General features: G+C 37.9%; 1 protein-coding gene across 1 annotated transcript in view; it reads right to left on the bottom strand.

The window, feature by feature from the left end:
• Window positions 1-233: 233 nt before the first annotated feature.
• Window positions 234-20,955, bottom strand: part of PTCH1 (patched 1) — a 76,656-nt gene continuing 55,934 nt past the window's right edge. Inside the window, exons 16-24 of the mRNA XM_044657558.1 lie at window positions 19,294-19,436; window positions 16,386-16,569; window positions 14,661-14,941; window positions 12,574-12,711; window positions 8,531-8,673; window positions 4,939-5,038; window positions 3,602-3,856; window positions 1,211-1,751; window positions 234-314 (exon numbers count right to left, since the gene is read on the bottom strand). Coding sequence (XP_044513493.1) covers window positions 1,212-1,751; window positions 3,602-3,856; window positions 4,939-5,038; window positions 8,531-8,673; window positions 12,574-12,711; window positions 14,661-14,941; window positions 16,386-16,569; window positions 19,294-19,436 — 1,784 coding nt within the window. The 3' untranslated portion in view covers window positions 234-314; window position 1,211. The remainder of the gene's footprint in view (window positions 315-1,210; window positions 1,752-3,601; window positions 3,857-4,938; window positions 5,039-8,530; window positions 8,674-12,573; window positions 12,712-14,660; window positions 14,942-16,385; window positions 16,570-19,293; window positions 19,437-20,955) is intronic.

Genomic DNA, 20,955 nt, shown 5'->3' with positions numbered 1-20,955 from the left:
TCATTTGTGGCACAGAGGTCAATATACAAAATGAGCAGGGGGCACCAAAAGAGCCTTCCCCGCTCTATTAGCAGGAGCTGAGAAACTCCAGATTATACTAATTACATTGTTCCTTTGTATATTACATATGTGTACACCTTTTAAATATTTATAGAAATATTTCACAAAATAATACAATAGGTTACAGTAACAGTGAACTGTCATCCTGATGCAGCACATCCTTTTCCATAACTCCAAGTAGTTCTCTTCAAGCAGTTCTGGAAAGAGGGGGAGGTTCCCCATCTTTGGCCTCTTTGCTTCAGTTTTTCCTCACCCTTAAAAAAAAAGAGAGAAAGCAAGGCAAAACATGAATAAAATGTAAAGATTTTTAAAAATGAATCCACAAAGTTAATAATGGAGGAGAAAAAAATCCCAATTCAGAATCTATTCAGGTGGTATAGGAGAGGCAATTTTATACACTGAATGAAAAGATAAACCTGCTTTGGAAGTGGGGAGCCTGGGTTCAAATCCCCATTGGCTCTGTGTTTTACTGCCCATAGGATCTTGAGCCATTTCTCTGCTTTGGACCTCCATTTTTTCATTTGTAAAATGAACAGGTTAGACAAAATGATCTCTGAGATCTATATTAGCTATGAATCCTATTATCCAAGATGTCAAAGGAAAATTCTGACACCACAAGAGGGATTATGGTATCCCGGCAAAAAAATTATTAGAGCTGGGGTCAGAGTAACAATGATACATGCTGACATTTACATAGTTCTTTGAAGGGTTTTTCATAAATTATCCCCTGAGATTCTCACAGTCACACTGAACTTTCTGAGGAACAGAACAGATGAATGCAAAACCAAACCTTAGCTTAGGGAATTCTAATATATTGCTCCCATTTTAGAGGATAGGAGTGAGGAATTCCAAAGAAGAATTCCTTCAACCTTTTACATCTAAGCCCAGTAATGGGCAAACTATGGCCTGTGGGCCAGATGTTGGCCCCCTGAAATGTTCTATAAGGCTGGGAGACATTAATCCTAATCTGATGAATACAAATGAGTGGGACACAATACAATGAAACTTTGAAAGTGTTGCTTTAGAAACAGACTGACAGATGAGCATTTCCTTTCCCTTGGCCCCCTCTTTAAAAAGTTTACCCCTCACTGCCTAAGTCCATCAGCCAATGTGTGAAAAAGTTAAAACCACCCACAGTGAGTCAACACACCTTAGTTGGAGCTGTTTCCTCTTGTCCTTTCTTCACACTCAACATCTTGCAACTCTATGACTTCTATTTTAGAGTTCCTCCTCTCACATCTTACATTAAAAGGTACATGGGGGTCCTCGAACACCCCATGGTCAGTTTCATGGTACCCCTCGTAGGATGGGCAACTTCCTCCCCGAGGGTTCCGGCCATGCACAGGGGGAGGGTGCACGGCCACTGTCACTGAAGCGGAAGCGGTCACAGTAGTGATAGGTTGGCAATACCCTGGCACAGAAGTGCCCATGGCAGTGAATGCTGGGTTCCGAGGGTTATGAAAACGGGCTCCTCGGTGGCCCATTCGGTCCCTATTGCTAGGTCCAGAATGCCCTTCAGTAGAAATTTCAAAAGCGTTCCTTCGTGGTCTGTAAGGAGGTGGCCGTAGCCCTTCCCTGGAGTCCCGCTGTGGCTGCTGGCCCTGATGCCCTGGTTGATGGTGTCCTGCATCCAGGTGGAGCTGTTGTCTTGGGCTTGATGGATGATGATGTCTTGGCTCTGGTTGAACCACCTGTAGAGGGCAAGACCTGATTAAAATAGGTATAACCCAGAGGATGAATGCATTGCTAGTTTCCTGCTCCTTTTCATTCACCTTGAAGATTCCAATGAGTACACAGGAAATCCAGGAAAATCCTGCGATGGGACCAGCGAGTAAGGCTAGGAACCCAACAGGAAGGGTAAAACCGTCTCTCAAGATGTATGTTCTTGGGCAGCTGGGTAGCTCAGTGGAGTGAGAGCCAGGCCTAGAGACAGGAGGTCCTAGGTTCAAACCTGGCCTCAGCCACCTCCCAGCTGTGTGATCCTGGGCAAGTCACTTGACCCCCATTGCCCACCCTTACCACTCTTCCACCTATGAGACAATACACCGAAGTACAAGGGTTTAAAAAAAAAAAAGATGTATGTTCTTCCATGAACGTACAGAACATGATAACTGGGAATTTTATTTTGGTCCCATTCCTAGGCTACTCATCTCAAACACCGCTGGCAGGAAAGTAGGGCTCCTACTTATAAATACAGGGCTGTGGTTGAAAAGTATTCCTGCTGCCTACCTCCCTCAACCTGCCTCTCAAATGATTGACTACCTCTTAAAATTCTGGGGATTTTGGCAATAGATCCTTGAGTCCAGCCAGAATGTAGGATGTCAACTGGTAGCAGCTTGGTTTCTAAGTATCCATAAAAAAGCCTGAAGTAATACAGGAGCCATATCTATCAAAAGAACTGTGTGACCAACTTCAAATGTAGTTCAGCTTGTACCTATTTTTAGGTTCCCACTGAACAAAAACAAATTCTTACTACAATCCACAGCCATTCTTATGGGGGGATAGGAGAAGAAATTTTTTTTGTTATTTGCTTGGTTACTCCCTTTTTCTTGGGAAAGGTTGGTTCAGCCAAGGGAGTACCCATATTCTAAAGGAACTTGCAAGAATCATTGATTTAGAAGAGCTTAGAGGCTCAAAGACTGACATAGTTTGTTGGATCTGAGTTCCACGTTTCTTCCAGAGACCTTGGAGAGCAAAGGATAAAGGAAGGAGGAACAGAAGCACATGACTTTACTTTGCTTCTTCCCTCACATTGTTTTCTGTCTTTTGCCTAAGTCACAGAATATGAAGAACAAAATCAATAATGTTGATAATGGATATTTATTAGTGCTAGAGATTCTCTGCTCCCCACAGCTCTTATGAACTTTAAAAGTCTTCACATTAAAGACAAATAAGAGGTTCTACAGAAAAAAGAAAAGAATACTGACAATAAAACGCATCCTTCTAAACGCTATGGATATTGTTAGAGCTAAAAATCCCATGACAGAACTTTCTCCTTCACGCAATTAATTTTGCTATTTAAAATGTTTTGTTGACATTTTTTGTTGTTACATCCTCTTCCATTCCAAATAATTCCTTTTTCACCCCCTGAACCAGAAAACTATTCCTTATACAGAGAACAGAGAAGGAAAAAAATCTGAACCAGGTCAGCAAAATCAATCCAGGTCCTTCAACTACAAATCTAATACCTTTTCTAAAAATTAAAGATACTGTCTCTCAAGGTCACACATCAGATAGTAGTTCTAGGACTTGAATCTATATCTTCTCCAAAGCTAGGAATCTTGCCACTAGCCAATACTACCAGCTCTACAGTTTACTAAGGGATCACTGTTGCATCATGCCCTACAATGAAAGCTCAGAGCAGACGTGGAAAGTAACTACTGTATACAATTCTCTTTATATTCTACCCAATATATAGGCAGATGTAAAATATATGTATAACAAGTGCTTTTTCAAATTTATTTTTGTGAGGGGGAGTCTGTCTTTCAACCTTTACCCACGACCCCTTTAGTTAACATTTAGTATATCTTGGGTTACTTACAGTGGATCTGGCAAAGACAGGGTTTTCAGTGGCTTCCACTATTACTTGATGAGCCGGGGCACATGAATTCTGCTGAGTCTCATATTGATAAAGCTCTTCACTGATGCCTGACACTGTCGTCTGAGAACTATATTCTGAATCTGAGGAATCAGATCCATTGTTTGTGTGTTGTGGTGGCACTGCAAACCTGACAATGCTGGGAGGTGGTTCAGGGGAGGGAGTGGGTAGGCGGTTTAACCCATTAGATGGAGAAACCTAGGAAAAGGATTAAAAAATATAGCATAAATCAGTTTATAATCCTTCCAGTAGTCACTCAATTATTGAAGAAATGCTAGCAAAATGATAAGGAAACAGCAATTGTCACTTAAGATGTACTCTGAATCACATATATAAAACATAATGTGTTCAGGTGTCCCTTTTCCAGTGGCTCCTGCTTTAAAACATGTTTCTACTCTATTTCAAGATTCATAAGGATTCAAATCACTTTAGTTGAAAATACATTTATTAAATATCTATTTACTAAGTCAAGCTCTATGCTAGATACTAGGAGTTTGAAGACAAAAAAATTGTTCCTGCCCTCAAGAAGCCTACATTCTCCTGGACTACTTTCTCTCTCTCTCTCTCCATACACACACATGAACACATGCACACACACACACACACACACACGCACACACAATGCCATTAATTAATCTCAACTTTCCACCTAGAATTCTAGTTTCACGAAATAGTTCAAATTGCAACCTTTTTAGAACACTGTGTGTGTATAGATACACACCCATAGACTGTTCCTACATTGAAGAAGCTATACAAGGGTGATGAATAACAGTCAGAAACTATAGATCTCTATTTTTATTGAGGGAAGGAAGGAGGGGGAAAGAGAGAGAGAAAAAAGAGGGAGGGAGGGAGGGAGAGAGAGATATTTCTCTTTCAGCATACATAAGGCAAATTGAAGAGCAATAAGGCAAGACTCAACTATCTAAATTTTGGTGGGCCAAATAACTTGTTTATTTGCTTTTAAATATGTATAAAAGGCATGATTTATACTTTTAACTATAATTCAGACAAAAACAGTTGACAAGTTTATCTGAACTATATTAGCATATCCAGGTCAGTGAGATTTAAATTTTCAATGAGTAGATTTAAAAGCAAAACCACAACATCCTAAGGCATCCTTTGTAAGCTGCTGAGAACAAAAAAGTCACAATTACAGAAATGCTTTTTAAAAAGCAAATCACCAACCAATGTAGATAAAGTATCTAAATTAAGAGTGACACCAGGAAAAAATAACATTGTCAGTCAATGAATTGTACACTATGCTAAGTATAATTACTGACCTCAGGATAGGGTCCAAAGAATGACAAAAGTACCGGAAGTAATACCAATCCATTCAGAACACCCAGGATTGTCAAGATTGCCAGAACTGCAAAGAAATACCTAGAAGATAAAAGGAGAAAGAGAAATGTACAGTGAACAATACAGAAAAATTTCCTCTAAACGTAAAAAAAAAATTTAAACATTTTTTCAGTGAAATGTTGCTACCATTAGAAAGGCAAGATAAAAGTTGAGCTCAGATTTAGTGCAATATATATATATATATTTTTTTTTTTACCTTAAGAGCTTTTGAGGGCTACATTCCACAAACCCAAGTGTTAGTTGGTAAAGGGAAGGAAAAAACATTAGTTTGTTAATTTGCAGAAATCTAGTGGCATGTAATGTTATTTATGAATGTGTTACACAAACAGAGAAATATGGAATGTGAACTGAATGGCTGAACAGATTGAAAGCACAAATACAATGAAAAGGGGCCCCCATTAGTGAAAACCCAGCAGAAGCAAACAAATGAAGTGAAGGGTGTAGAATTTAAACAATTTAGCCCAGGAGGAAAAGAAGCCTCCTTCTCCCAGCAGCTAATCCACTGTGAAATGCTTCTGCATCTTATAGCAGAATCTCTAATTAAATCTCTAGTGTATCAGGTAAGGCTTTCCCTCGCTGTTCATTAATCACAACTTTCTGCCTAGAATTCTGTGAGTTCCAGTTTTACCAAATAGCTCAAATTGCAACCTTTTTAGAACACAGGAACCAGCTTTCTGCAAAGAAAATGCTGCCCATTCTATGGAGAGCTCTAGCATTGTACTGAATAAGAGCACTCCACAATAGCAGAGCTGCATTGCAGGCTAATCTTTTGTTGAACAATTTAGCATCTCTGAATACTCTTGTTTTGCATCAGCCAATTCAAACATAAAGGCTGAAGCACTATGGAAGAAGAGGAGAGTGCACAAGTGGTTGTCCTTTCCCACCATTGAGGGCTAAGGTCTGGGATCCTTCATGAATACCAAGGTAAACCTGTCAGTAAAAGGAAAGTCTCATGAGCTGGTATTCGGCACAGCTGGAGAGTTCAGACTAAACTCAAGGGTGCATTTTTGTAACTAATGATTTCTAGGGCTCAGAATAGGGTAATTTTGATGGAAGTGGACTGGAGGGGGAAGGGTTAGGGTGTCATGGAGAAGAAGGGGGCAAGATATCTATCAGTTAATGGCTCTCCTGATCATAAAACTGAACAGGCTCTGAGCTTTACCATGTCTATATATGTTTCCACATTAGATTTAAAAAAAAATAAAGAGCTCCTATAAAAATACAAATACCTCAGTACTGTAAACACTTGGAATGTTTAAGCTACATTAGTAAAAATGAACGAATCAACGTCTTCCATTAATGTAAACTGCTAGAACTTTCGACTGGGACATATATCAACAACAGGCATTAAAACATTTGCATCTCATCTGTCTAGCAGAAGAATAAACAGGCTGATTATATTTCTGACTGCTTAGTGTATACAATGTCTGCACATTTATTCAACTTCAGTGAGGACTTTATCAGGCTAATCCATCCATTTCTGGAAGACTGGAGTTCCCCTGAGTCCCTGAAACAGGAACCCTGATATCTCTGGGAGGGAATGGGTTGTCAGGCATTGGTTCAGAGACCTGGAATTCTTGCCTCCAAGATTCTGTTCCTTGCCTATATTGTGTAAAAGGAGGGAAGTCATTTAACCTCTTGGTGCCCTTCCCCCACCAAAGTAAGTAGGCTCCTTGTGAGACCATTTAAGGCTCCCTGGATAGAAAGTAGGTATAATATAGAAATTCAGTTAAATATCTACTTCATATCTGTCTGAGGGGAACAAACTATACTCTGACCTGAAAATAAGAAACAAAAATTCTACAAAATGAGATACTAAAAGAGTGGTCAAAGCCTAATTGAGACCATGAAATTTGCCCCTGTTTAACTTAACAAATATCACATTTCTATTAAAAAGTGGCAAGTTGATTACTGAATAGTTTGACAACAAACTAAGTTTGAAGGAATATCACAATCTACTAATCACATGATCAAGTCCAATAATAAAAATACACAGAACATGGAGATTCCACTTTAGGTAGGAATCTCATGAGGTTATGAGATGACCCAATCTTTTTCTTAAGAAAAAAAATCTTAAATGGTTTAATGTGCCATCCCCCTAAACCTTTAAAAATTAACTGAAGCCAAAACTTCAGGTAAAACTCTTTAGGTTTTCTCTAAAATAACAACGACCACAAAATATATGAAGGCCTATTTAGGTCAATCTTCAGCTTAATGCTGTCTGAACAGCCCACTTAAAAAAGAATATTTCGATGTGGATTTGGTCCTGCCCTACCACAATCTCAATTCTAGGATATTCTCTAATTATTCATTAATTAGTTTAGGTCTAATGCCTCCAAAAGAATCAGTGTTACTTCTAAGATAAGCCATTTTGCAGAACTCCCCAAGTTGTTTAGAGACTAGAAAAAAACCACTTCACTCCACCTCCAAATTATTTTCAAAAGGTCACAGTCTTAATTAAATTCACCAGAAACAGCTTGCCTTTAGTTCTGAGAAGAGTCTTAAGACATAGCTTTCTAAATTTTAATATCAAGCAGTATGTTAGTTAATGCTTCTCAACTCCCAACAAGAGTTAGATGTGAATTTGATCTGGATAAAACTATCTCTACTTCTCAGATAAGTAGGAAAAGGAACTAAGACAAAAAGGGTGACAATTTTAGATATTTATAAAGATTTGGAAATTTGGAGACCATCAGGTGACAATCAGATTTATAATCTCTGAGGGATATTGCCACCTCTTTCTTTTTATACTATCTTTACTCTTCTTAGATATGTGATTTTGTTTTTTCAATGTATGGAACTCCTAGTATAGAAGCTTCTTCCATCTCTGTTAATGGGTAACTCATCTATAATGTACATGTAGTCTTAAGTACATGTAGCCTGGCTCACTGAGATGTTAAGTGATTTGCCCATGGTCCAAAAACTAGCTGTTTCATTGTTTATATTTGTATCCTCTGTGCCTAGCAACACAGGAGTGTTTAAGCAACATGAGCTTAAAAAGTATTTGCTGATCGATGTGTCACTGGTAGGACTGGAACTCAGGTTTTCTTGACCTTGGTTCTCTACCCACCACACCAACCTACCCATCATCTCTTGCCTAAAATGAAACATATATGGAAATGCATCTAACTTGTTGTTCCTAGTAACTATAGTCATACCTGGAAGTCTCAGCATCAGGCTGTGAATTCTTTTGATAATACTTTGTTTGACTGACAGTAGTAGCTTATTCTTTTCAAACAACCAACATAAGTGCCTCCTGGTTATCCAAACCAGCTTATTAATACAGTCCTTTCATTTGAACTTCTAAGTCTCACAAGATGTAATTCCAAAGTCTATTCTTCCTTCTATACATTTCCCAAAGAAGAAGGATGAACTGTCCTAGTAAAGGAATTTCTCATACAACATAAATATGATAAAATGGGAAATTTGTAATTTGTACAAGTCTGCTCAAATGAGCATATACATGCAAAGACATACCACCAGCCCTCTACTGATATGCATCCAAATGCTTACCTGACAATGAAATCAAATTCGGATCCTGCAAGCATCAACACCCCTAGCAGGGTGGACACGGCCCCATCTAAAACTGGTGCAAACATGTGCTCCAATGCAAGCACAGCCCTTCGATTTTTATCTCCAATGGCGGTCAGAAAGGCCTGTAAAGTGATAAAAAACAAAACAAAACAACCCATAACATTAGATTGCCAGGTTTTATACTTCAAAGTTTCTCCAAAGTAGCTTAATTAGACTAAGTCTAGGCCTTATGAAAAAAAGACTGATTTTGGAGATAGTCTACATTTGATATCAATAGGAATTTTGGGTGAAAACAAACTGTAAATGAAGTCTATTTATCATGAACTGAGAAAGCAAAACAGAAAAAGACCCAATAAAAATTAAAATCCCAAAGGAAACAATAGCCAAGAAGCTTCATTTTCTCCTTGAAGCATTCTGTTCATTTTGAAATGTATCACATACGAAAACTATGGTATTTTGGTTAGTTCTTCAAACAGGCACCATGTTGAGAATTGTAAAGAGGGAAAGATTTTTTTTACTGTCAAAGCTAAAGCATGTGTAATATTGACATTCTGAAATCATTATGTAAATACAATTAGGAATATGCACATTTGCAAATTAAGGCTTTCACAAATAAAATGTGGTCATACTTCAGTCTCCGTATACAGCTCTCTTGTACCCAGAACTCCCTTGGTATTAAGTGAAAACTTTATAATACGTCCATGCATGGGATTGTTGGTGGAATATTTTAGAAATGGTTCTTTGCCACAACTACTTCCCCCTTCCCCCAGTGAAAAACAGCTAAACTAGTCAGAATAGTAGACTGGAAAACACTCCTTCCCTGTTAGTGAGTTATTGTCTAGAGGAGCCAGAAAAAAGGAGTCAGAAACTTGGTCTACCTCTTTTATTATGTTGCTGAGTATTTAAAAAATATATTTTTTATCAGATTTCAATAACCTTCAATCCAAAAGGGCAAAATTTTATCTAAGTCCTCTGGCTTTTAACAAAGGAAAATCAAATGCATTAAAAAACATGCAAATCAGATAGTTTTGTTTTGTATCACCTCTTAGGTCCAAATCAAAACCCACTACCATTGGCCCTGTTTTTCTGCCTTCTTTTTGTATTCTGAGGATCTTTTAAAAAAAAAGTCAAAATCAATTTGTATACAATTCTGGTTCTGTTGCCTATTCAGCACATATATACTCCTATAGCTCTTTCCATCTTTCCTCATGTGTTTCATTTTTACCGTACCATATTACACTGCATGACTATGCCATAATTCAGTTGTTTTCTAATTGGTGGACATAAAGGCTACTGCTAATAAATATTTTTTGTAGAGATGGGTCTTAGTTTATAAAATGCAATGATCAATCTGGGATAAAGTACTAGCAATCAAATCACGGGTTCAAAAAAGGGTAAGGTTTTGTGATGACATAGGGCAGCTGTGGATCCCTTGAAGGGCTTCGGGACAGAGCCCTAGAATTCCCTGCTGGTAGAGATTTACTAGGCAAGAACCAGTGGAACAATGTATATGCAAATACCTCACATCCCGGAAGTACTTGATGCTAGGATGATAACACTAAAGCTAGAAGGGCCTTGGAGGCTCCCTAGTCCAGAGGAACTAGGAAGAGGAACTGGCAGATATAGATTTTGAACCAACATCCTCTGAATTTGGAGTCATTGCTTTTTCTTTCAAAGAGCTTTCATGTCCATAATTTTGTTTTATCCTTATGCCTACCTGATGATCTAGGGATACTTGGTATCCTTTTTTTTTTTTTTTTCAAACCCTTACCTTCCATCTTGGAGTCAATATTGTGTATTGGCTCCAAGGCAGAAGAGTGGTAAGGGTAGGCAATGGGGGTCAAGTGACTTGCCCAGGGTCACACAGCTGGGAAGTGTCTGAGGTCACATTTGAACTTAGGACCTCCCATCTCTAGGGCTGGCTCTCAATCCACTGAGCTACCCAGATGCCCCCAATACTTGGTATTCTTAATGTTACTGCTACTTAACAACTAGAAATCTGGATGTCCCGAAGCAGTTATTTACACATTTTTCATCATAAAGGATGCTATATCTAAGCTGAATTCAGTTATAATACACTAGTGGGAATGTTATTAATCTGATTTTCATATTTTCTTGGCATATGAGCTCCAAGAAAGGAGGAATCATGTTGCTTTTGTGCTCTGAACATTATCTAATGTTCTAAGGTACCTAATTTTTTTTAAGGATCATCAAATGTTTATCTTTTTTATTTATGGATTAGATCCTATTAAGTCACACCAGACTGTTGGTTGCTTAACATTTTTTAAAAGTCATGGCAGAAAGTTCTGAAACCTTCCCTTCCTGGGAAATTCTTCTCCACTATCTCTCAGGGCAGCTTTAAATGAGCTAACACATCTAGGACATGAAAGTGTATTTAAAGAATATCTTTGATACAATGGGAGCACTGTTGATTTTAAAAAATTGGACTATAAACATTAAAAAGGGTCACTAGTGGCTGAGTAAAGCTAGCTCACAAGCGAATCATGAAACTCTTTAAATGAAAGTAATTAAATCTTGTATCAACACTGCAGGCATTCCCTACTTTGTTTATACAACACTAGTTTGGTTATTTACATTTATGTACTCAATGCATGAACCAGCAGTACCACTCTGGTTTAAGATCTCAGTATTTCCATTGTAAAATCTGTTCTTGGAGGCCTTTGTTTTCAATTCCAGCTCAAAAAAAAAAAAAAAAAAAGCTATAGTTTGCATTGAGTTGAAAAGGGGCTTGCAGATTCTGAACTTATATGTGGTTTTTTCCCCCTTTTTGGTTTTCACCAAAATATTATTAGAATTATGTGTTTTTTTAAGCTGAAGGCTAATAATCCCATTTTATATTTGTTGTTTTTCTTAACTTGCCACACACCTCCCTTCCCAGGAGAAATCCCTCTTACACATTGTTCTACTTAATAAAACAACATATTTTTTTAGGTTCCACTAAATGAACTGCAATAATTAGAGAACTAGTGGGGAACTCTAGGGTTTCTTCTCAAAAATAAAACTTGAAACCACTGAGTGATGGAATGTGTTTGCTAATATAAATCTTTCCATTTGTCCTTTTCCTATAGCCACATCTCTTTCTTCTCCTCTGAAGCTCTTTCAGAAGTGAGACTGGTCTAGGAAAGCTGGGAGGAGATGAGAAGTAATCTAACAATTGAGGCCAATGCATTTTAAGATTTCCATCATAACAATCCTGAATGGTTTGACAACAGAAAAAAAGGTTGTATATATTTGGATAGAGAAATCTGGTAGATGGTCACTTTTCTTACCTAGCCAAGGGTCACCAAGCCCAGTGCTTTTACCCAAGTGCCTACAGGGACTAAATGTGACTCTATCAGTATCATCACAGGCATTGCTTGGAACTACCACCTTTCTGCTACTATGCATGGCTCGAACCACCATCTCATATCTTGCCTCTTCAGCACCTAGGTCAGTGCCTTTCACATAGTAGGTATTTAATAAATACTTGATTGCATTGAATTCTTGATTTCTTTTGTATATATTTATATATGTTTATGATATTTCTCCTATGAATGTAAGCTCTTTTAGGGGAGACTTTTGTTTTTGTCTTTTGTGTCCCCTCACAACTTCACAACCTTGTGAAGTAGGTACTATTATGATCTCCACTTTACAGAAAATGAAACAGGCTGAGAGAGATTAAGCTCAGGGTCAAACTGTTGGGAAATGTCTGAATCAGAATTTGAACTGAGGTTTCCAAATTCAGCACTCTTACTTCTTTTGCCAATACTGAAGAAACAACCAAAAATCTCTTACTTTCTGTATATTCTAAATGGATACTAAGTATCAGTACTGAGACAGAAAGAGTGCTAAGGGTTAAGCAATTGGGGCCAAGTGACTTGCCCAGCTAGGAAGTATCTGAGGCTAGATTTGAACTCAACTCCTCCTGACTTCAGGTCTATAGCTCAATCCACTATGAGACATAGCTGTCTCTGCCAAAATTGTTGATTAACAAACAAAGCTAGTCTGTTCATTTTACATACCAAAGCAACATGAACAGTAAATTCCACTCCTATGCCAACAGACGCAATCAAGATGACGACAGGTACAGCACTCAGCTTGATTCCAATAAGGCCCATCATGCCAAAAAGTTCCACAGTCATTAAGGCAAGGACCATCACCTTTAAGAAAATACAAAATAGTTAATGGCTTAGCATACTGTTTTAACACTGTTCTTTTAATATAAAAAGGCCAACAGAGTATGTTGGGGATAATATGATCTTACTCAAGGTCAAGATCAAAGAAAATGGTAAAAGAACTGAGTCTGAAAGACCTAGGTTCAAATTTCTGCTCTGGCACTATCTGTGGTTTTGGGAAAGTAGCTTAATTTCTTTGGGCATCATTTCCTCATCCTTAAAATAAAATGAGGGTGTTAAACCAGAAATCCTCTGAGGTTCTATAAACCTATAAGCTCCTGTGCTCTAACTGAATCAAAGAAATAGATTTCCTCTAAATTTGGTCAAGGAATTTGAAATTCCTCTGAAATGGAAATGAAACTCACTACATGCCTCCCAATGATATGGGCAAGGAATGACTTCTTAACATCTGCAAGGGGATCAGAGGATGTAATGTACTTGGTGTTCTAGTTGTACTTTAGATTTCTCTGAATATAAAACAATCAGAAGCCATCATTTGAAATTTTCCTATCACAAATAACAGTAGCTTGAACACTGATTCCCTTTGTGTTATACATTCAATAATGATTAAATTACTAACATTTTTTTTCTGACTTGATTCCATCCATTAGAAGTTACTCTTCAACTTACAAGTGAATTGAAGCTTTACAAGTTTGGGAAAGGGGTTTTATTTTAGGGCAATGGAAGAGTTTTGCCTTTTCTAATAGGAATAGGATGGGAAAGGAAACAGAAAACACTATAAAGTAAAATGGTTTTGTTTTTAATTGGAAAGTCTAAGTGAAGATGACTTAGGAGTATGTTTAAAGCTGGGAAGAAAGTAGATGCTCTAATCAGTTGATGAGTGTCAGGTTACAGAGGGCCTCTTTCAAGAAATTTGGGAAGACTAGAAGTGGACAAAGCAAACAGCTAAATCTAAGAAAAGCTTTCACTTTTTGTTTATAGCTTCTTTGATTAAAAAAAACTATAGGGAAATATGGGGGGAAATCCCATTGAATTAGAATTAGGAGTTTCTTAGGCAAGTATAAGGGGAGAGGGGTAACAATCTATTTTTTTTTACAATGTGGAAGAGATGAAGGACATTTTATTCCTTTTCCTATGGTTGAAGGAGTTGGCAGGGGAGGGTAGGGAAGGGGAGGATACTACAATAAAAGTTTTTTTATAAGCTAATGAAAGATGGACAATATAAATTGTTTGATTAAGAACTATGAAAACTATTCTAGACTAAACATTTACCTTTTCCCATACCTGTTGTATAGACTTATGGTACTGGCAACCAGTAACTGTTCTATATTTCTTTATTTTGGGCATTTTATAAACTTTTCAATAGTTCATGGAATTTAAACAAGGACATGTCAGGATTCAGTTCCCCATTAAAGTTTAACTCAAATCTTGGAGTATACTTTGCAGAACAGATGAATGAATAGGTTATATAATTTATATTATTTTACCATTCTTTTTGTTTAGAGACAAAAATAACATATCTCTTCTTTCTACATGCTGTTATCCTACCTATTTTAATTTTCCTCTAAAAGGGAGACACTCTAAATACAGAATTGTGTTCATTGAGATATGGAAAATTATTTTGTGAATGAAAATTTTTATATTAAAACCCACAATTTTAAAGTTACATTTTTGTATTTTTTAAAATAAATGCTCATGGTTAGTACTGTGTACCATTCTAAGAAATGCTAGAAAAGCTCTTGTATCTTTATAAGGAAATTTTAAAGTCGTATTAGTGGGTCCATAAGATTAAAGCTCTTAAAGGCTGTCCCTTTACCATGAACCTTACTGCCTCAAGCAGAATAAATATATCATGGATGATGCAATATACACACTCCACCAGAGGCCCAGACATAAACAAAACCTTTCCGACTGAAGCAAGAGCTATGCTGAAAGGAATTTGACTTCAACAAAGACCCTTATAATAAACTTACAATGATCCCTGCCGTCCAGGGGTTCAGAAGGAAGACTGCGCACACCAGAAACGTGCAGGCCAAGACCACACTAATGGACAAGAGAAGCCAGTGCCGAAGGCCAATATACTGCTCCCAGAAGAGAAATGGGTATCCATTTGGGTAGCTGGAGACTCCCAGGCTTGTGTAATTATTGCAAATTGTTCTCACTTTCTCAATAGCTTCTACGAAATCTGAAGTATCACGTAACCCATTGAGGTAGAAAGGAAATTGAGCATATTCGATCGGCTCTGCTGGAGGGACTAGAGAGAAAGACAAAGTGATAAGTAAAGAAGTGGTCACTGGGGAGAGGTCTGATTTTTGACATTAAAATGAAAATATGCTATGATCGAGTTTAGAAAATGTGACAAATTCACATTTTTTTGGCATGCCAAAAGGGGGGAGCATTATTGATAATTTTGTTTCCCCCTCCCTCAGATCTCTATAATGGTAACAAAAAAATAGTCTTAGAGAAAATCCACAAATTCATCTGGACACTGTTATTTAGGAAGAGTAAATTACTTTGAAATCTTTGTATTCAACTCAGTTTGAAAATGAAAAAAATGAAAAAAAAAAACCAACACAAAACCAAGCTTCTGATCTTTATTTTTCAAGTTTGAAGATCCTTTTTAAAAAGTTTTTTTTAATCTGTGAATTGATTATGAACAAGATATTTACTATATCACTCAGGTGAAAATATTCAGTTCAAACCTAGTTTTATTTAGTCATTTTAAAGAGCTACATAACATTAATGTAATGCTTCATTGAAAAAAAATGTAGAACTCTATCTTTTAGTTATCTAAGAAACTTACATTTTTCATGCTTCTTTTTAATGCAATGCTAAGTCTATGGCAACAGAAAAAAAATCCTTACACAATAAGCATTTAGTTTCTGCCGTTGTGTGTTCCAGACCCTTCAGGGTCATTCAGTTGACTTGCTAAACATGATTTGCCCTATTATAATCTCAACTATAAATTTTCATTAAGACAAGACTTGGCTGACTGCCACAAGGCTGTAGGGTTCGGATACAGTGAAACACAACTGGCTTGCTATCCAATCACATTTGCAAGAGAACCAATCTCCCTGTTTCAATCCTTGTTCTTCCAATCTAGTAAACAAAGTATAGGTCTCTCAATAATGTAAATGCAAACTAAATCCACACAGGATCATGTTTAAAACTGTGGTTTGGGGAGTGTATATAAAAGGATGTCTTTGTATACACAAATAAAACTCTTTGTATTGATCTAAACAATTCTGACAGAATACAGGTGTTTGATGGCTTATGGGAATGACTTAACGTGGCAACAATTCTTTGACGCTAAAGTCGACAAAGTTAGAGTAAACATGTAATTTCTAAAGGCAAAATTTGCCAGAGGCAGAATATCATTCAATCTGGGGCTATTCTTATTTTTCGCAACTAAAAAAGGGCATTGAAAAGAAATGAGAAGTGCAAGTTTCAGAGTTCAAACTAAAGTAAGATTACATACTCTAATTTCTCAAAGTGATGGAACCTGGCCTCAGCACAACTCTATGTTCCATTCTACATCTGCATTTGTCTCTCAAAGCTTTAAAGTAAAAGAAACATATTATTCTGTTTACACCTCTGAGATCTGTACAGTGTCAACTGATCCAGAAAGTTACTGGGGCTGAAAGAAAAGGCTGAACACCTATATAAACTGTAAGACACTTAAATAAAGGTTTACTTACTTCTCAGTCTTGTGTCTGGCATGTAGTCTGCTTTGTCATGGACCCATTCAGGACGGTGGGGTCGAATGTTGGCCTGAGAGGCAGCATATGCAACTGGGTCATTACTGACCCAAGCAGTCAGGTAGATATAGAAAGCATTAGGGTTAATGATACCATCTGCATCCACCAGACGCTGTTTAGTCAACTGCAGAATGGAAGAAACAGAGGAATTGGGTTTGGCTTTCAAGGTCTTAACATTCTAAATAAATAAATAAATAAATATGTTCCTTCCTAGAAAGAAAAGAACCAAAGCTAACACCAAGAGTCAAAAGCAAGGACAGAATGTCTACTGTTTAAAAGTGCAGAAAATCCCATTGGAACATACTTGATTTCTTTCTTTCTTTTTTTTATAAAGCACATCATAGTATGCAAAGATTGTTTACAACACACATATAACTCTGCAGATGGTTCTAGAATAAACTGAACCAATTAAACCTGAATGCTAAAAGACTGTCTGCAGCCAAGAGGGAAAATGACCAAGCTGGAAAAACATATTTAAAGGAGGAAAAAAAAAAAACCTGGCAAGAATCCCTATACACGTCTGTGTGCAGTTAACCTCTGTTGTTAACACTGAAGGAAATGCCACCCAGTAAATGGAGGAGAGCTATAAAAATAAAACAACATCTGTATAAATTTTGCTAACACTTGCCTCCTATGACCTGTGTATTCAGAAAATGCCCAACGCCAAGAAAGTAAAAGAGTGTGCTGCAGTAATCTGTTGACTATGGGGTAAGCCTATTTCTGGGAGACTCGATATTCTAAACCTAGAGATGGCTAAACATTCTCCAGCCAAAGTCAGACCTGTGGACTTAGTTTAGATTAAATCATTTTGATTTCTTTGTTTGTTTGTTTCTTTTAAACTCTGGCCTGATTCCAGCTCTAGGTCTTTTTAATGAAATGAAAAATGACAGTGATAACAGTTAAAAGAGAAAAAGTGAGAGAAAAGAAAGACAAAGAAAGAGGGAAAGAGAGCAAGGGGGAAACTAGAATCTAAGGATCTGGATTCAATTAATTTCCAGGATATTCAACAACTGTATGTCTTCAATCTGTCTTGAAGATTGTGCACTGCAGCTCCCAGCCCCTATGGATGTGGTATACTTTTCTCTGTTCTAGGCATAGGAAATTATACCAGGAGGTACGGTCCAATCACATTTGCCCAAGGTATACCTGGTCCATAAAAGCAAACCTGGCTACTTGAATGGATTTCCCTATGATACACTCCTCTGTTTACATCTCTCATCCCTTGCCCAGATTTCTCTCACAAGGTCTTGTCAAGCCTGACAGCACACAGCCTGTCACTAAAGCACTGTGTTCCACATGCCATAATAACTTTGAACAATATACTCAGTCAATCTGTCACCTTTAATATAAGTGGGGGGAAAAAAGAGGAGATAATAAACAGAAATCATTAGTATCACTGTTTTCTTTGTGAAGGCAAAAAAAAAAAAGCAAGTTATGTAGATAGGAAGGAAAAGTAGTTCATAAGGCTTAAAGAGGTACTTTCCTTTCAAATTAAGAGGTCTCTGATGAAGTTGCACATTTCAATGCATAAAAAATTATATTCTATCATTCGTGTCAAGGAAAAGAAAGATGCAATTGCAGGGGGAAGAATATAGTTACCACATAAAAATGACTCATAGTACTTTTTTAGTGGACAGTTTGACCCACTCACATTCCAGAGGTCTGCCTTTCCTTTTGATTCATTCAGGATAGGGCAACTTATCTTCACTCCTTAGGCCATAGTGACACAAAGGGGTCAAATAATGAAAATGGGTATTCCTCCAATTTGTCTACTAAACTCCTTTTATTTTTCAATTTGCCAGAAACAGCAGACTTCTTCAAATCAAGCTACTTTTCAGATTTAGATCACAAGAAAGATAAAAACCAGCATTGCAGAAGTCAACCACCAATGATATTTTATATTCATTTAGTGCCTTGGACTTTTCAAAGAGCTCCAGTGTTTTATCCTTATGATGACCCCAAGTGAGAGGGAAGGCATTATTCCTATTTGACAGATGAAGATAGGATGAAGATAGGCTAGGGACAGGAACTGGACCTGTGATTTTATGGGCACAGGAAACTCCATATGAGAAAATTCCCTCCACCTTCTCTACTACTAACACCTAAAGCCTGGGGTTTATTCCAATGAATTACTTTATCACTCTTCATATGGAAGAGGGATTAGACTTGTTCTTTTTGGGCTCCATTTGGCAGGACTAGAAAAAATGGATAAAAGCTGCAAAGAGGGGAATTTAGGCTTGATGGGAAGAAAAATTTCCTAATGAGTAGAACTATCTACATGTGGAATGGGCTTCCCTGGGAAACAGTGGGTTTCCCAATACCACAGCTCTTCAAGTAGATGTTATTTGACTACTTGTATATTATATCATAGAGAAGATGTCTGTTCCATTACAGGTTGGACTAGAAGCCCCTAACAAATCTGGAAGTGTATCAATGACAAGCTTTTTAATTTCTGTACTGACTCCCAAAAGATCTTTTCTTTTCCTTTAAAAAAACAAACAAACCTTTATCTTCTGTTTTAGAACCAATACTAAAGCATTGGTTCCAAGGCAGAAGAATGATAAGGACTAGGCAATTGATGTTAAGTGACTTGCCCTAGGTCACACAACTAGGAAGTGTCCATCCTCCACTCTCCTTCCTACAATTTTTTTTCCCAATATTTACAATATTACAGATTTAGAGTTGGATGAGAACTTGGGGGCCTTTGAGTCCAACCTTTACAGACAGTGAAACTGAGGCCCAGAGATATTAAATAATCTACCCAAATTCACACAAATAACTAAAGAAGGATTGGAACCCAAATGCTCTGACTCCAAACCCACTCCTCTTTTCATCGTTTCACAAGTACCTGGCTGATGTCAATGGGCTTATCTCGGCTGCCAGTTTGCACCAGGAGTTTGTAGGCCAGCACTCCGTCATCTGATCCATTCTTATAATTATTCTGCATGATCTTTCCAGTTTCCCAGTCATTGTCAAATGCATCCTGTAGTCCTAGAGGAAGGAATAGACAAGCATACCACCTTAGAATTCTAACCAAAACAAAGCCAGCATTTAATTCAGAAGACAAAAGATGAGATGAAAAATAAACCAACCTCTTAAAAGAAATATCAAATGTGCATTCTAATTCCTGTTTGATGACATTCAGAAGGATATAGTTTTGTGAATGAGCATGGAATTCATCTGATTATACTTGAATACATTTGAATTTGAAAGCCACCAACACTTTGGGAGGCCAGAAAAAAATTACTTGTTAACATCTGTTTAAATTTAGCACTTTTTCTTAAAATCTAGATTTTATGTTTAACTATGCACCAAATACACACATATTTATGTGTATACACACATGTGTGTAGTACACATACATACACACATTCCTCTTCCTCCTCCTCCTCTTCCCAACTCTCACCTTATCCTGTTCACTGTTTTCTACTCTACAAAAAGTTGGTAGACCACGTTAACTGAAGGAAGAAGACCCCAGAAGGAAGAGATGCAGCATGCACATTAATTCTCTTAGTTACTGTAAGGTGCTAAGCTACAGGTTCATTCATATAACTAGAAATTCCACTGAAAGAGGAGAAAAAAAAACAGACTCAAGCTTCCAACTTCAAACAGCAACTCAGCTGCTTCTTGAGCACAGCATGAGTGAACACGATTTTGTCAATTTGTTCCATCTGTTCAACTTGTGTAGCTAATATAAGCTGTGGGATCTATTGCCAGCATATGTAAAGATCACAGCCAACACCTATTCACTCTCAACTGTTCTTTTCCCTTTTGCCACCCTTAAATGGGGTATGTGTGTGTGTGTGTGTGTGTGTGTGTGTGTGTGTGTGTGTGCATGCTCACGAGAGCTTGCTCGTGCACTTGAGAATGGGCATGTGTATCTGTGTCTGTGTAGAAAGGGGAGGGAAGGAATAGGGGTGTGGGTGGAGGGGAAATACCTCACAGCACTAAATTTGGATCAGATTTAGAACAGGAAGCCACAGCCCCATCAATACAAGAAAGCTCTGTGAAAACAGATGACAAACCGCATGTCCAAGGAAAGAGAGCACTTGGGGGGGTGGGGGTGGGAGGGAGCCCACCAACCCACCTCGCACACAGCTGCACTGAGCTTCCATAATCAAAACCATCATTACAGATCTGATCGTTTAGCTACAGCTGTAAAGAGATAGAAGTGTTGGAAGAGAAAACATGGCCCCCTGTGACACAGCCCTAGGGTTTGAGTGATCACTGGCATTTACAAACTCTTCACCCGTACCACCTCTTCCTCCCTTTCCCTTCCCCCACTCCCTTCAAAGTCACCTCCCAAGTAGACCTCCAAAGCCCAGGAAAGTCTCTCTCCCTCTCCCTCCCCCCTCTTTTCCTCCCACCGACTCTCTCCCTCTCTCTCCCCCACTCCTCTCTGTCTCTCTGTCTCTGTCTCTGTGTCTGTCTGTCTGTCTGTCTGTCTCTTTCTCACACACACACACACACACACACACACACACACACACACACACACACACACACACAC

Source organism: Gracilinanus agilis, chromosome 1, assembly GCF_016433145.1.
Source record: "Gracilinanus agilis isolate LMUSP501 chromosome 1, AgileGrace, whole genome shotgun sequence".
NCBI classification, from domain to species: domain Eukaryota; kingdom Metazoa; phylum Chordata; class Mammalia; order Didelphimorphia; family Didelphidae; genus Gracilinanus; species Gracilinanus agilis.
This window is presented reverse-complemented; position numbering and strand designations above follow the sequence as displayed.